This window comes from Salmo trutta, chromosome 30 (genome assembly GCF_901001165.1).
Source record: "Salmo trutta chromosome 30, fSalTru1.1, whole genome shotgun sequence".
NCBI lineage: Eukaryota > Metazoa > Chordata > Actinopteri > Salmoniformes > Salmonidae > Salmo > Salmo trutta.
In genome coordinates, this window is record NC_042986.1 from 1,200,161 (window position 1) to 1,214,253 (window position 14,093).

At 41.7% G+C, this 14,093-nt stretch overlaps 1 protein-coding gene across 2 annotated transcripts in view; it reads left to right on the forward strand.

Moving 5' to 3' along the window:
- Nucleotides 1-1,863: 1,863 nt before the first annotated feature.
- The window catches only part of LOC115168932 (kelch-like protein 17), a 35,750-nt gene continuing 23,520 nt past the window's right edge, over nucleotides 1,864-14,093 (forward strand). The window contains exon 1 of one of the 2 annotated variants that reach the window (XM_029724462.1): nucleotides 1,864-2,283. Coding sequence is in view for 1 of the 2 variants with exons in the window: in XM_029724461.1 (XP_029580321.1) it covers nucleotides 12,987-13,037 (51 nt within the window). In the remaining variant the exon portion in view is untranslated. Of the gene's footprint in view, nucleotides 2,284-11,983; nucleotides 13,038-14,093 lie in introns of those variants that run through there. The other variant, XM_029724461.1, reaches the window with a different exon arrangement.

Here is a 14,093-nt window from a genome sequence, read left to right on the forward strand (position 1 = left end):
GGATCAGAGTATTGGCCTATCTGGACAATTGGCTGGTCATAGCAGAGTCGAGGGAACAGATGGAGCTCCACACTGCCACGCTGGTTTCCCATATTCAGTCTCTGGGGTTCATAGTGAATCACAAGAAATGTTGTTTGACTCCGGCTCAGCGCATTCAGTTACTGGGTCTCGTTCTGGACTCGGCTGAATCATGTGTTTATGTCCCAACAGAGGAGGTTCGCATTTAGCTACGAAAAGGAGGATGCACAGCGAATTGCAGAACATACCTCCTCGTCACTGTCCTCATCAACGATGCCAGTCTCCCATACATTATCTCCTGAAGGTGCCAACCTGAGGACTGGGATAATTCATTTTTATTGTCGTTGTTGTTTTCACATCTCCTTCACATAGAGCTCATCGGGCTCTGTTCACAACGTTGACATCCGGAAACCGCTCGCCCACACGATTCCATACATGTGGTCTGAGGTTGTGAGGCCGGTTGGACGTAGTAGCAAATTCTCAAAAACGATGTTGGAAGCGGCTTATGGTAGAGAAATTAACATTTAATTCTCTGGCAACAGCTCTAGTGGACATTCCTGCAGTCAGCATGCCAATTGAATGCTTCCTCAAAACTTGAGACATCTGTGGCATTGTGTTGTGTGACAAGACTGCACATTTTAGAGTGGTCTTTTATTGTCCCCAGCACAAGGTGCAGCTGTTTAATGATCATGCTGTTGAATCAGTTTCTTGTTATGCCACACCTATCAGGTGGATGGATTATCTTGGCAAAGAAGAAATGCTCACTAACAGGGATGTAAGCAAATCTACGCACCAAGTTTGAGAGAAATAAGCTTTTTGTGTGTATTGAACATTTCTGGCCTCTTTTATTTCAGCTCATGAATCATGGGACCAACACTTTACATATTGCATTTATATTTTTGTTTTATTTTTGTTCAGTGTAGTTAGATTTTAGCAAACACAAAAACCAATACCAAGACCCAAAACTCGCAACATCCATAGGGACGTGTACTGTCTCCCCACTAACAGACACCTAAGTCAGAGCCGAATCTCGTAGTCTTCGTGTGCTTGAAAAGTTTGTAAATTGCATGACACGTTCTTTCTTCTGCCAAGCTGAAGAGAGAAGAATTTAGGAAATGAAAGCGAGCTCTGGTATTATAACCAGGAAAGAGGGGCTTCCGGGTGCGGACTTGGCATCCATTTTTCCTGATGGGTGTGATTTCAGTTTTCTTCATGTGAATATGATTGGTCGTTGACTTTCCATAGTATATTATATCGAGTTACTGACTGAAGGGGAACAATAACAAAGCAGAGTCCCCGCCCCTGTTTTGGTAAAAAGCTGAGTGATGGGGCTGGAGAAATGTAACCACTCTTAAATTCATAGATAGCGCTATGGTTGCAAGGACTGACCATCTGGGATATCAAAATTAGAGTTTTAACCATGTTTTGAGGCTATATAGTGTTTGTTTAGATTGACTTTGTTTATAAAACATTGGAGTAAAACAAGTTTATATTTTGGGTTCTGATGGGGTACTACAGTCGATCTAAGCTCATGAGGCATTTCTAAGTTACATTCTTCAAGATTCAATGGGTACATACTGTATAATACATTTCTAAATCCAAAAATGTATGCAGATTGCCCCTTTAAATCATTTTCCAGTCTGTGGGCTTGTTCGACATTGCAGCCAAATGATCTACAAAGAACCTTGCATCATAAATAACTACTCATTATTATTTGTAGATCCGTCAGTCACAATTTACTCACGATACATTACTGTTTTGATCCACTCGAACATCGGTATTGTGAGACTGATAATTCGCCCACCGTGACTACAAAACAAGACGACCTCGAACTTCACCAATCTAAAGCGTTGATGTTATGGGTGACGTTCAATTTGAAAGGTTTTTGCAAATCCAATAGATTTAGCAGAGACTGTAGTTCATCTAAATGGATTTTGTATTCAGCTTTTCAATCGGTATCATGTGCAATAGCAGAACATGTATTAGTTCACTCTGTGGTTTTGCAAGATATAAAAACTGTTTTAAAATGCAGTCTGAAAGAAGGAGAAACGAAGTATTTGTCAGTGTCACTTGTGTGGAGCGAGCGATACAAGAAGCATTGTTTTGATGCGACATCATGTAACGTTGACGTGATGATTAACAATTCAAAATACTGAGAAATCAAATACCTTACATTCTCAACTTGGACTATAACATATCAAGAAACTGGAAAAGGTTACAACTAGAAATACATGTGTGCTGTCCTTGCGACACAGACGACGGCTGGTGAGTCTTGAGTTCTACTGTACAGTAGCTAGCTAGCTAACTTCAGCTAGCTAAATCCCGACATCGCCATGTCATTTGTCACGGCTGCCGGTGTCGATGTAGTAAAAATATAGTTAGCTAGCTAACGGTTAGTTAGCTATAGTAGCAAAATCAATGACAGTTATGTTTTAGCCACAGATGAAAAAGGGAAACGTTTAGCTAAACATATGGAAGACTGTCGCTAGCTAAATAGCCATTCTGGAAATTCTAAATTGCACTTTATGTTCATCTCGTGGGAAACCAGACGTAGTCACTTATTTCTAGCTATAGAACAGCTTCTCTGTGGGAACGTAATCTTAAATAGAGCGGCGAAATATAGTTCTGACTTCTCTATCATTTGTCTGTCTAGTCTAGAGAGATGAGGATCATTTGCTGCAGGTTATGTTTTGGGACAGGGCTCTCCAACCCTGTTGCAGGAGTGCTACCGTCCTGTAGTGTAGGTTTTCACTCCAACCCTAATCGAGGGCACCCGATTCTAATCATTAGCTGGTTGATAAGACAGACGAATCAGGTTAGTTACACCTGGGGTTGGAGCGAAACCATTCGGGAGGATAACTCTCCAGGAACAGAGTTGGAGTGCCCTGTTTTGCGGTAATGTCTAGCACGTTCTTGAGTGGCCAGACCAGACGAGCCAGCGGTTTTAAGGTGGTGTAGAGATAGCATCTTGCACATAGTCGATAGCTAATTATAATTTAGGAATGTCATAAGCGCGTTTTAGTCGATATCACAATTACAGCAACAACAAAAAAACATGACCTATTCCTGTCAGTGTCTAATTTTATTCACGCCGCAACGATGAGGATCTCATCACTGCTGCAGATCCACCTTAAATTTGATGTCGTTGCTCATGCAGTCAACAACATCATAGAGGATCAGTGGTGTAGTGCTATTTTTTTAGGTGAGGGAGACTTTTTTTTTTAAAGCGACTTTATCACTCTGTGTACGGACAGATCTAGCCAATTTAATAATTATAAAAAATGCATCCTCCACTTGCAACGTCTGCCTATGCCCACACACAGGCTATTGTCTAAATATTTGTAATAATCTCAAACATCAAGTTAGGCATAGATTACCTAATCTCAAAATAGGCCATCATCACTGTCAATCATGAATTATCATTATTAATGTTTTACCGGTGAAGCGTCCAAACGTATCTCCATTCTGAATATTTTATTGACCTCAATCATTTTCATGGGAATAGGCATTTAGTTCTTCTTTAATGACTGTTTCCTGAGTGAATTAGAGAAGATGGTGTTAAACTATTAGCCTTTCTTGTATTTTGTTTCAATCAAAGCGTATATCCTGCCTAGTGCCACGATCTGTGGAGTTTTGGTGCATGAGAAGAAAATATGACTATTCGGTTTCAGCTGACCATTGTAAAATCTCATTAGAAAATGAGGTGTTTTTGGTGTAGCAGGAATGTTATAGCCCTATGTTGGTATTATATTTGGTTATGTAACATGCACATTCATAATTGTGATCTTGCAAGACATTGATTATTTTATCTAACTTTACTAAACGAGCACCGTTGTGAGAAGGGAAAATTGTATATTTGTAATAAATGATGAGTATGACTATTATAGGCATAGGCAACTGATCTTGATGAAATGTAATTTTAAAAGGACATTTAAAGTAAAAGGTTCTGAAAGTATGGTGCCAGGATCGTGCAATGATGTCAATTAAAGAAGTTGAACCAACTTGTGGTGCTGAAGGATAGCTCTTCCATTTGGCTAGTTCAGGATCAAACAACAATCATTTGCAATAGGCCTATGACTGCATGGTATAGCTATTTGTAGGCTATAGCCTAATGTAAATACATATAGCTTAATATCATTGCACTGTTTACAAGGAAAGCTTTATTGCGAGTAGGTCTTTCATTGTTGTCACGTCCTGGCCAGTATAAGGGTTAATTAGTATTGTAGTTTGGTCAGGACGTGACAGAGGGTATTTGTTTTATGTGGTTCAGGGTGGTGTGTTTGGTTAAAGGGTGTTTGATTTAGTATTTCCGGGGTTTTGGTTTATAGTCTATGTTTATGTATTTCTATGTCTAGTCTGGTGAGTGTGTTTCTATGTTGTGTTGATTGGGGTTGGGACTCTCAGTTGAAGGCAGGTGTTGTCTATCTGCCTTTGATTGAGAGTCCCATATATTAGGGTGTGTTTGTTATTTGTGGGTGATTGTTCTGTGTTGAGCTTAGGCTTTGCCAGACTGTTTGTTGTTGTTGTCGTCGTTCGTTCGTTCTCGTGTTTTTGTTCTTTTTGTACGTTCATTGTTTGAAGTAATAAATTAACAAGATGAGCATACACATACCTGCTGCGTATTGGTCCTCCTTCACCGACGACAACCGTGACAATTGTATAGTTTACACGCTGTATCATAAATACGCTTTCATTTGATTATCTTGAACACATGGTTACAGTATACGTTGCATTCGGAAAGTATTCAGACCCCTTGACTTTTTCCACATTTTGTTAAGTTACAGCCTTATTCTAAAATTGATGAAATTGTTTTTTTTCCCCCTCATCAATCTACACACAATACCCCATAATGACAAAGCAAAACATGTTTATAGAATTTTTTGCAAGTTTATAAAAAAAAAAATTAAATATCACATTTACATACAGCACCAGTCAAAAGTGTGGACACACCTACTCATTCAAGGTTTTTCTTTATTTTTTACTATTTTCTACATTGTGGAATAATAGTGAAGACATAATAACTATTAAATAACATATGGAATCATGTAGTAACCAAAAAAGTGTTAAACAAATCAAAAGATATAATATATTTGATATTCTTCAAAGTAGCCATCCTTTGCCTTGATGACAGCTTTGCACACTCTTGGCATTCTCTCAACCAGCCTCATGAGGAATGCTTTTCCAACCGTCTTGACGGAGTTCCCACATGCTGAGCACTTGTTGGCTGCTTTTCCTTCACTCTGTGGTCCAACTCATCCCAAACCATCTCAATTGGGTTGAGGTCAGGTGATTGTGGAGGCCAGGTCATCTGATGCAGTACTCCACCACTTTCCTTCTTGGTCAAATAGCCCTTACACCGCCTGGAGGTGTGTTGGGTCATTGTCCTGTTGAAAAACCAATGACAGTCCCACTAAGCGCAAACAAGATGGAATGGCGTATCGCTGCAGAAGGCTATGGTAGCCGTGCTGGTTAAGTGCGCCTTGAATTCTAAATAGGTTACAGACAATGTCACCAGCAAAGCACCATTACACCTCCATGCTTCACAGTGGGAACCACACATGCGGAGATCATCCGTTCACTTACTCTGCATCTCACAAAGACACTGCAGTTGGAACCAAAAATCTCAAATTTGGACTCATCAGACCAAGGGACAGATTTCCACAGGTTTAATGTCCATTGCTTGTGTTTCTTGGCCCAAGCAAGTCTCTTCTTATTATTGGTGTCCTTTAGTAGTGGTTTCTTTGCAGCAATTCAACCAAAATATGGACTTGGTCTTTTACCAAATAGGGCTATCTTCTACCTTATCACAACTGATTGGCTAAAATGCATTACGAAGGAAAGAAATTCCACAAATGAACTTTTAACAAGGCACACCTGTTAATTGAAATGCATTCCAGGTGACTACCTCATGAAGCTGTTTGAGAGAATGCCAAGAGTGTGCAAAGCTGTCATCAAGGCAAAGGGTAGCTACTTTGAAGAATATGAAATATAAAATATATTATGATTTGTTTAACACTTTTTTGGTTACTACATGATTCCATATGTGTTATGTAATAGTTGATGTCTTCACTATTATTCTACAATGTAGAAAATAGTAAAAATAAAGAAAAACCCTTGAATGAGTAGGTGTGTCCAAACTTTTGACTGGTACTGTAAGTATTCAGACCCTTTACTCAGTACTTTGTTGAAGCACCTTGGCAGCGATTACAATCTCAAATCTTCTTGGGTATAACGCTACAAGCCTGTATTTGGGGAGTTTCTCCCTTCTGCAGATCCTGTCAAGCTCTGTCAGGTTGGATGGGGAGTGTCGCTGCACAGCTATTTTCAGATCTGTCCAGAGATGTTAGATCGGGTTCAAGTCCGGGCTCAAGGACATTCAGAGACTTGTCCCGAAGCCACCCCTGCATTCTTGGCTCTGTGCTTAGGGTTGTTGTCCTGTTGGAAGTTGAACCTTGTGGTAGCAGGATTACAAGATTATGCCATAATTATGCACCAAATGGTTGTTTTATAGAGTAAGTTTCTTAGGACTGTCTCTCTCCTTTCTGAGTTAACTGAGAGGAGTCTTTATGGAGCTTGGGCTGGCAACTGATTAAGTGATGGCTTGGTGATGAAAAACCTACAGCTGGCATTCCATAGATCAGATGTGGTGGGTGTCACCGAGATAGAGAGAGCCTGGAGGAACAGAACAAAGGCCTCAGTATTCCTAATTATCCTGGCATCTGAGAAACAGCACCAGAGGCAGATGACCAGAGGATGAACCCAAAGTGGCTTATGGTGCCCCCCAATCTATATGGGATGGGTGGAACCAAGCATTCTGGTATCAGCTATATAAACTGTGCATTGTCTGTGAAGGGTAGGCTCTCGGCCCGACAGTCAAGAATGTTGAGTCGACGGTTTCATTATTGCAATAATTAATCAATATTGAATAAAGATGATTGTTTGAATGGAATATTCCACAACAACCCTCGCCCCAGTCTGAGGTCCTGAGCGCTCTGGAGAAGGTTTTCATCAAGGATCTCTCTGTACTTTGTGCCGTTCATCTTTCCCTTGATCATGGCTAGTCTCACCGCTGAAGAACATCCCCACAGCATGATGCTGCCACAACCATGCTTCACTGTAGGGATGGGGCCAGGTTTCCTCCAGACGTGAAGCTTGCTATTCAGGCCAAATAGTTCAATCTTGGTTTCATCATACAAGAGAATCTTGTTTCTTATGGTCTGAGAGTCCTTTAGGTGCCTTTTGGCAAACTCCAAGCGGGCTGTCATTTTCCTTTTACTATGGAGTGACTTCTGTCTGGCCGCTCTACCATAAAGGCCTGATTGGTGGAGTGCTGCAGAGATGGTTGTCCTTCTGGAAGTTTCTCCCATCTCCACAGAGGAACTTTGGAGCTCTGTCAGAGTGACCATCTGGTTCTTTGTCTCCTCCCTGACCAAGGCCCTTCTCCCACGATTGCTCAGTGTGGCCGGGCGGCCAACTCAGGGAAGAGTCTTGTTGATTCCAAACTTCTTCCATTTTAAGAATGATGGAGGCTACTGCGTTCTTGGGTTATTTCAATGCTGCAGACATTTTTTGGTACCCTTCCCCAGATCTGTGCCCCGACACAACCCTGTCTCGGAGCTCTACGGACAATTCCTTTGACCTCATAGCTTGGTTTTTGCTCTGACATGCACTGTCAACTGTGGGACCTTATATAGACAGGTGTGTGCCTTTCCAAATCATGTCCAATCAATTGAATTTACCACAGGTGGACTCCAATCAAGTTGTAGAAACATCTCAAGGATGATCAATGGAAACAGGATGCACCTGAGTTCAATTTCGAAAAAGTCAAGGGGTCTGAATACATGCCGAATGTATTGTACCGTATTACAGAATAAAATAAAGAGAAGGGAACTATCAATTCATTGCATTTTAATCTATGCAATTACATTCTGTCAAATCAATTGACCAACTAGTGAACATAAATCATTACTATGTAGAATTGCACAGCCATAAAATCAAGTGTTTGGTGTGGTGTATTCATGCCTCTCAAAAACTATAACCTAAACGCAGTATTACCTCCAATTTGGCCCATTTCCAATTGTCTACCCTGACATACCAAGCTAGAATGGTCCTTGTGTCTCCCTTTGGCCACTCTGGTTTGGGAGTCTTCAGCAAAACGGTCGCCTTAAGAAGTGGTCACATATTGTTCAGGGTTCCACTGTGCAAGAGGGTCTATGGAGTTTTATGAACATCCTCGAGGCAGACACACAGTGAATTACTTTTCTTCCACCGTTCTGATTGGCCAAAGTGGTCGAGACTCCGACTGGCCTTTGCAGTGCACACAGGTAGCCTAATAGTTAATTCTTGCCACCGCCAGAGAGAAGACGGAAGAAACCACCCCATTTACCTACCTCTAGGCTGCTATACATATTTATTTGCCATTCTATAGTTTTTCATTGAATTTAAGTGGTAATTAAATATAATTTATTTAGAATGTATCAGAATTAATTTTCCAGAAATTGTTTTACAAGCTCAGTGTATTCTCGAGTCAAAAGGGAAGGAGCCTGCGCTCCGACAGCACTGCACCCCTGCAGAGGATTGAACGGAGGCTTTCTTCGTATATCATATGCTTTACACAAGTATGGACCGAGACAGACCGTAGCGATTATCAAATTGGATGCTTCACGTGACACCATTAAATCCTATGTGAAGACTCAATAGTGAATTGAAGCCAAATTAAGTCGGTTAAGATGGCGTCTCATGGAGAGTTTGAGCTACTCCAGGAAAATACGTTGCAGGCTAGCTCATTGCTGCCCCCTCTTGTTAAGTACTCTACATGACTATTTCAGCCACACCCATTGCTGATAGGCATATAAAATCGAGTACACCGCCATGCAATCTCCATAAACAAACATTGGCAGTAGAATGGCTCATGCTGAAGAAATCAGTGACTTTCAACGTGGCACCGTCATAGGATGCCACCTTTCCAACAAGTCAGTTCATCAAATGTATGCCCTGCTAGAGCTGCCCTGGTCAACTGTAAGTGCAGTTATTGTGAAGTGGAAACGTCTAGGAGCAACAACGGCTTAGCTGTGACGTGGTAGGCCACGCAAGCTCACAGAATGGGACCGCAGAGTGCTGAAGCGCGTAAAAAATCATCTGTCCTCGGTTGCAACACTCACTACCGAGTTCCAAACTGCCTCTGGATGTCAGCACAATAACCTGTTTGTCGGGCGCTTCATGAAATGGGTTTCCATGGCCGAGCGGCTGCACACAAGCCTAAGATCACCATGCGAAATGCCAAGTGTGGGCTGGAATGGTGTAAAGCAGGCTGCCATTGGATGCAGTAGAAACGCGTTATCTGAAGTGCTGAATCACGCTTCACCATCTGGCAGTCCAACGGATAAATTTGGGTATGGCGGATGCCAGGAGAACGCTACCTGCCCCAATGCATAGTGCCAACTGTAAAGTTTGGTGGAGGATGAATAATGGTCTGGGGCTGTTTTTCATTGTTTGGGACCCTTTAGTTCCAGTGAAGGGAAATCTTAATGCTACAGCATACAATGACATTCTAGACAATTCTATGCTTCCAACTTTGTGGAAAAAGTTTGGGGAGGCCGTTTCCTGTTTCAGCATTACAATGACCCATGCACAAAACGAGGTCCATACAGAAATGGTTTGTTGAGATCGGTGTGGAAGAACTTGACTGGCCTGCACAGATCCCTGACCTTAACCCCATCGAACACCTTTGGGATTAATTGGAACGCCGACCACGAGCCAGGCCTTATCGTCCAACATCAGTGATCGACCTCACTAATGCTCTTGTGGCTGAATGGAAGCAAGTCCCCGCAGCAATGTTATAACATCTAATGGAAAGACTTTTCAGACGAGTGGAGACTGTTATAGCAGCAAAGGGGAGACCAACTCCATATTAATGTCCATGATTTTGGAATGAGATGTTCGACAATCAGGTGTCCAGATACTTTTGGCCATATTGGTTCAAAGACGTATGTCTTTCTGGTTTATTAGAAGCAATTATTGGTACCATGATTGTCTTAAAAAAATAGATTCACATGAAGATTGACCATGAATATCGCCATTTTTCCATCACTATAATGGGGGAACCTGTTTTCTGCTAACAATGCCTGCAATTCCACAGTCTGCCTTGAACTTCCGTGACTTCATTGAGAGGGATCAGTCGTTCAAATCAAATTTAATCGTAAACAACAGGTGTAGACTAACAGTGAAATGCTTGCTCACGGGCCCTTCCCAACAATGCAGAGTAAGAGAAAATAGAAAAGTAATAACACGTAATGATAAATACACAGTGAGTAACGATAACTTGCCTGTATACACAGGGTACCAGTACCGAGTTGATGTGCAGGGGTACAAGGTAATTGTGTGCATAGGCAACAGGATAGACGATAAACAGTAGCAGCAGTGTATTTATTGAGTCAAAGAAGTTTGCGTAAAGGGTCAATGCAGATAGTCTGGCTAGCTATTTGGTAAAATATTTTATTAACTATTTAGCAGTCTTATTGCCTGGGGGTAGAAGCTTTTCATGTTCCGGTTGTTTCCAGACTTGGTGCTTCGGTACCTCTTGCTGTGCGGTAGCTGAGAGAACAGTATCTGCAGTCTTTGACAATTTTTATGGCCTTCCTCTGACACTGCCTGTTATAGAGGTCCTGGATGGCAGGGAGCTCTGCCCCAGTGATGTACTGGGCCGTACGCACTACCCTCTGTAGTGCCTTGCGGTCGGCTGCCAAGCAGTTGCCATACCAAGCAGTGATGCAAGAGGCTCTCAATGGTGCAGCTGTAGAATTTTTTGAGGATCTGAGGGCCCATACCAAATCTTTTCAGCCTCCTGGGGGCGAAGAGCAATTCTCGTGCCCTCTTCACGACTGTTGGTGTGTGTTGACCATGATAGATCCTTAGTGATGTGGACACTGAGGAACTTAAAGCTCTCAACCTACTCCACTGATGTGAATGGGAGCGTGCTCGGCTCTCCATTTCCTGTATTCCATGATCAGCTCCTTTGTCATGCTGATGTTGAGGGAGAGGTTGTTGTCCTGGCACCACACAACCAGGTCTGTCTCGTTGTCGGTGATCAGGTCTACCACCGTCAAGTCGTCAGTTCTTCCCTGGTTCCACGAAACTGCAACATTTATTACTGGTAATTTGTATTTTCTGCCATTGCTTTTCTTGCTGATGATATGGTTATTCAAAATAGATGGTGTGGGTGTTGGGGGTGCAATACCACATCTTTAGGAATAGAAATGAATAGAAACAACCTCAAGGAGGAAGGTAAAATGACCAAATGCATGTTGATAATCAAACAAAGATGGTCACACCCGGGAAATGGTCTGCAGAAATTGAAGCAGTACGTCTGGCAGTCATCCAGAATGCCTAGTGAGTCAGAAAAAGGAAAGGTATCGTTATGTGTGTGTGAATAGGTTTGTGTGTCCCCTCAGTGACACTGACGGTGGCATGGCTACGGATAATAGTCTGTGTCAGTTAAGGACCCATCGCTGCAGTGACAACAATGCATTCTTATTCATTGGTGCTGGCAACCTTGTATCTGTTGAAAATATGAACTTGAATGAATGTCATGTCAACATTTGGAAATTATCAATGTGCAAAATTGCCCGATGCTAGCTATTTGCCCTGGGAATTAAAACGTGTGTGTGTGTGTGTGTGTGTGTGTGTGTGTGTGTGTGTGTGTGTGTGTGTGTGTGAGAGAGAGAGGGAGAAGGACACAAGCCCTGTTATGCAGTAGTGGTGACATTTTAAGATGCTTCTCTGTCAATGGTTAAAAAATGAATTTGTTGAAGGAGCAAAAAGTAATGTATCTCACATTGATACATACTACAAAGTCTCCATAGAGTCTGTGTAATCTATGGCATAGGCCTCATAGACATTAACCAGTGGACAGTGGATTCCTAAAGTGTAAGCTAGTCCTAGGTTATCAGGGCATGAAACTTACACTCTGTTACCACAGAACCAACGTAAGATAGTGTTACCGTTATCCAGTTGTAACATAACTCCACTGTTATAGTAGTACTCCACCCCCTCACACACACTGAAGTACAACCTTGGCCAGGTGAAATGCTTTACTGTCAAGATGTTACTACCAGTAGGGTCCCAGAACAAGCATACAGAGTCACAGAAGTCCGGTGTGCCAAAAATATGTTAAGGGTGGATCCCGAAGGGGCCCAGGGCCTGGTCTTTTTACAAAAATATGTCAAGGGTGGATCCCGAAGGGGCCCAGGGCCTGGTCTTTTTACAAAAATATGTTAAAGGGTGGATCCCGAAGGGGCCCAGGGCCTGGTCTTTTTACAAAAATATGTTAAGGGTGGATCCCGAAGGGGCCCAGGGCCTGGTCTTTTTATAAAAATATGTTAAGGGTGGATCCCGAAGGGGCCCAGGGCCTGGTCTTTTTACAAAAATATAATAATATATCTGTAGAGTCCGAATGGTTTGAACTACAAACTATTAAAATCTGTATTAAAAGCTGAGACTCTCACAGAGCTCACAAGCTTCTACGAAGAAGGTAGGAAATCCCAGGACATAGTGTCTATAGTACTGTAATAAGCTCACATAGTTGCTTTCACAAACTCTGCACAGTTGTCACTGACTAGTTGGATGTTGCTCTTAGTGAGCAAACAACTTATGTACTTACAGAATTCATATAAATTCATCTTTATCTGTTTTTTGCTTTGTTGGACCTTATTTTTAAATTGACATTTGTCAATAATACTCATGAATGCAACTGTTTTTGTCAAATTGTTTTGTGTTCTGCTTGTAGCCCTGGTTGTCCTGAAAAGAACATGGTAAAACACTTGTGAGGATAAGTATAAGGGCTTTACATATAAATGAAAGTCAGATAATGAAAAGCCAAATCTTTTTCTGGGGTCACAGGACTGATAGGGTTAACCGTTTTAACAGTGGTTATCTTTCAGACTGGTTACACCCCCAGAACGCACAAACGTATGGCATGTGTGTACACACAGCCTTCAATCAACAAACATCCAGCCAGAAAGGTAGGCTATATTGACAACAATATAATTTCCACCTGAATCATTTTACAGAGCCTTGGTGCAATGTCTTCAGACATCCACTCAACCATTACACCCATTACAGTAAAACAACCTTATATTTTGGGTTATGACGGGGTTAGACCGGGCTGGTTAGCTGAATAAAGCTGATGAGGCATTTAAAAGTGATATTCTAAGAATCAACAGCTGTTCAGGCTAAAACAGCAGTACATATCATAGTGGGCCTTTTAATGAAGCCTTCAGAAAACTTTTATAAGGCCTGCTGTAGATGCTTTAGATTCTAAAACACTACTAAGAAAATATACCACATTTGGTAGAAAAAGGACCAGATTAAATTTCATTTTAGCCACTTGTGGCATAACACACACAGTTGATAGGAATGTAAATATTCATTATAACACAATTCTACAGAGTACAGTATAGGGTATCTAGATGCTTATGCACCATTTTAAAGTGTGTTCTTAACGTGAGAACTCACTGGATGAGAGAGAGACCAAAGGAAGGGTGTGTGTGCGTGCGTGCGTGCGCATCCTTCTTTACCCCACACACCCTGCCAGGAGCTGCAGCTGTCAATGAGCTAAGACCTTATTCTATTACAATACATAAGATATCAAGATTGCCTTATAAGCAAGGATAACATTGAACAAGATGACATAAGGGATAATCCACAAGAGGCTATGCGTTCTATGGAAAATACTGAACTTCCATGGAGTTGCATTCTTTTCCAGAGAACGCATAGAGCCACGAGTTGACTATCCCTTTTATACCATGACTAGAATTGAACACATTTCCTAGAAATGTGTTCATCCATAGCTAGCATGTTTACTAGATGGCGACAGTAGATGCTTTGGTAACCAAACACACAGACTTGCAAGTTTAGCTAACCAAACCATCAGTCCTAGCTTGCTATTATGAAATAGTCAAACTAACTCGACCTGTATTGTACTTTTGATTTGACATACATGATTAGGACCTAGCCTACCTCAACATCTTCAATGACATTGACGGACAGACTTAAAGCAAAGTAGAATTAAGCAGTCT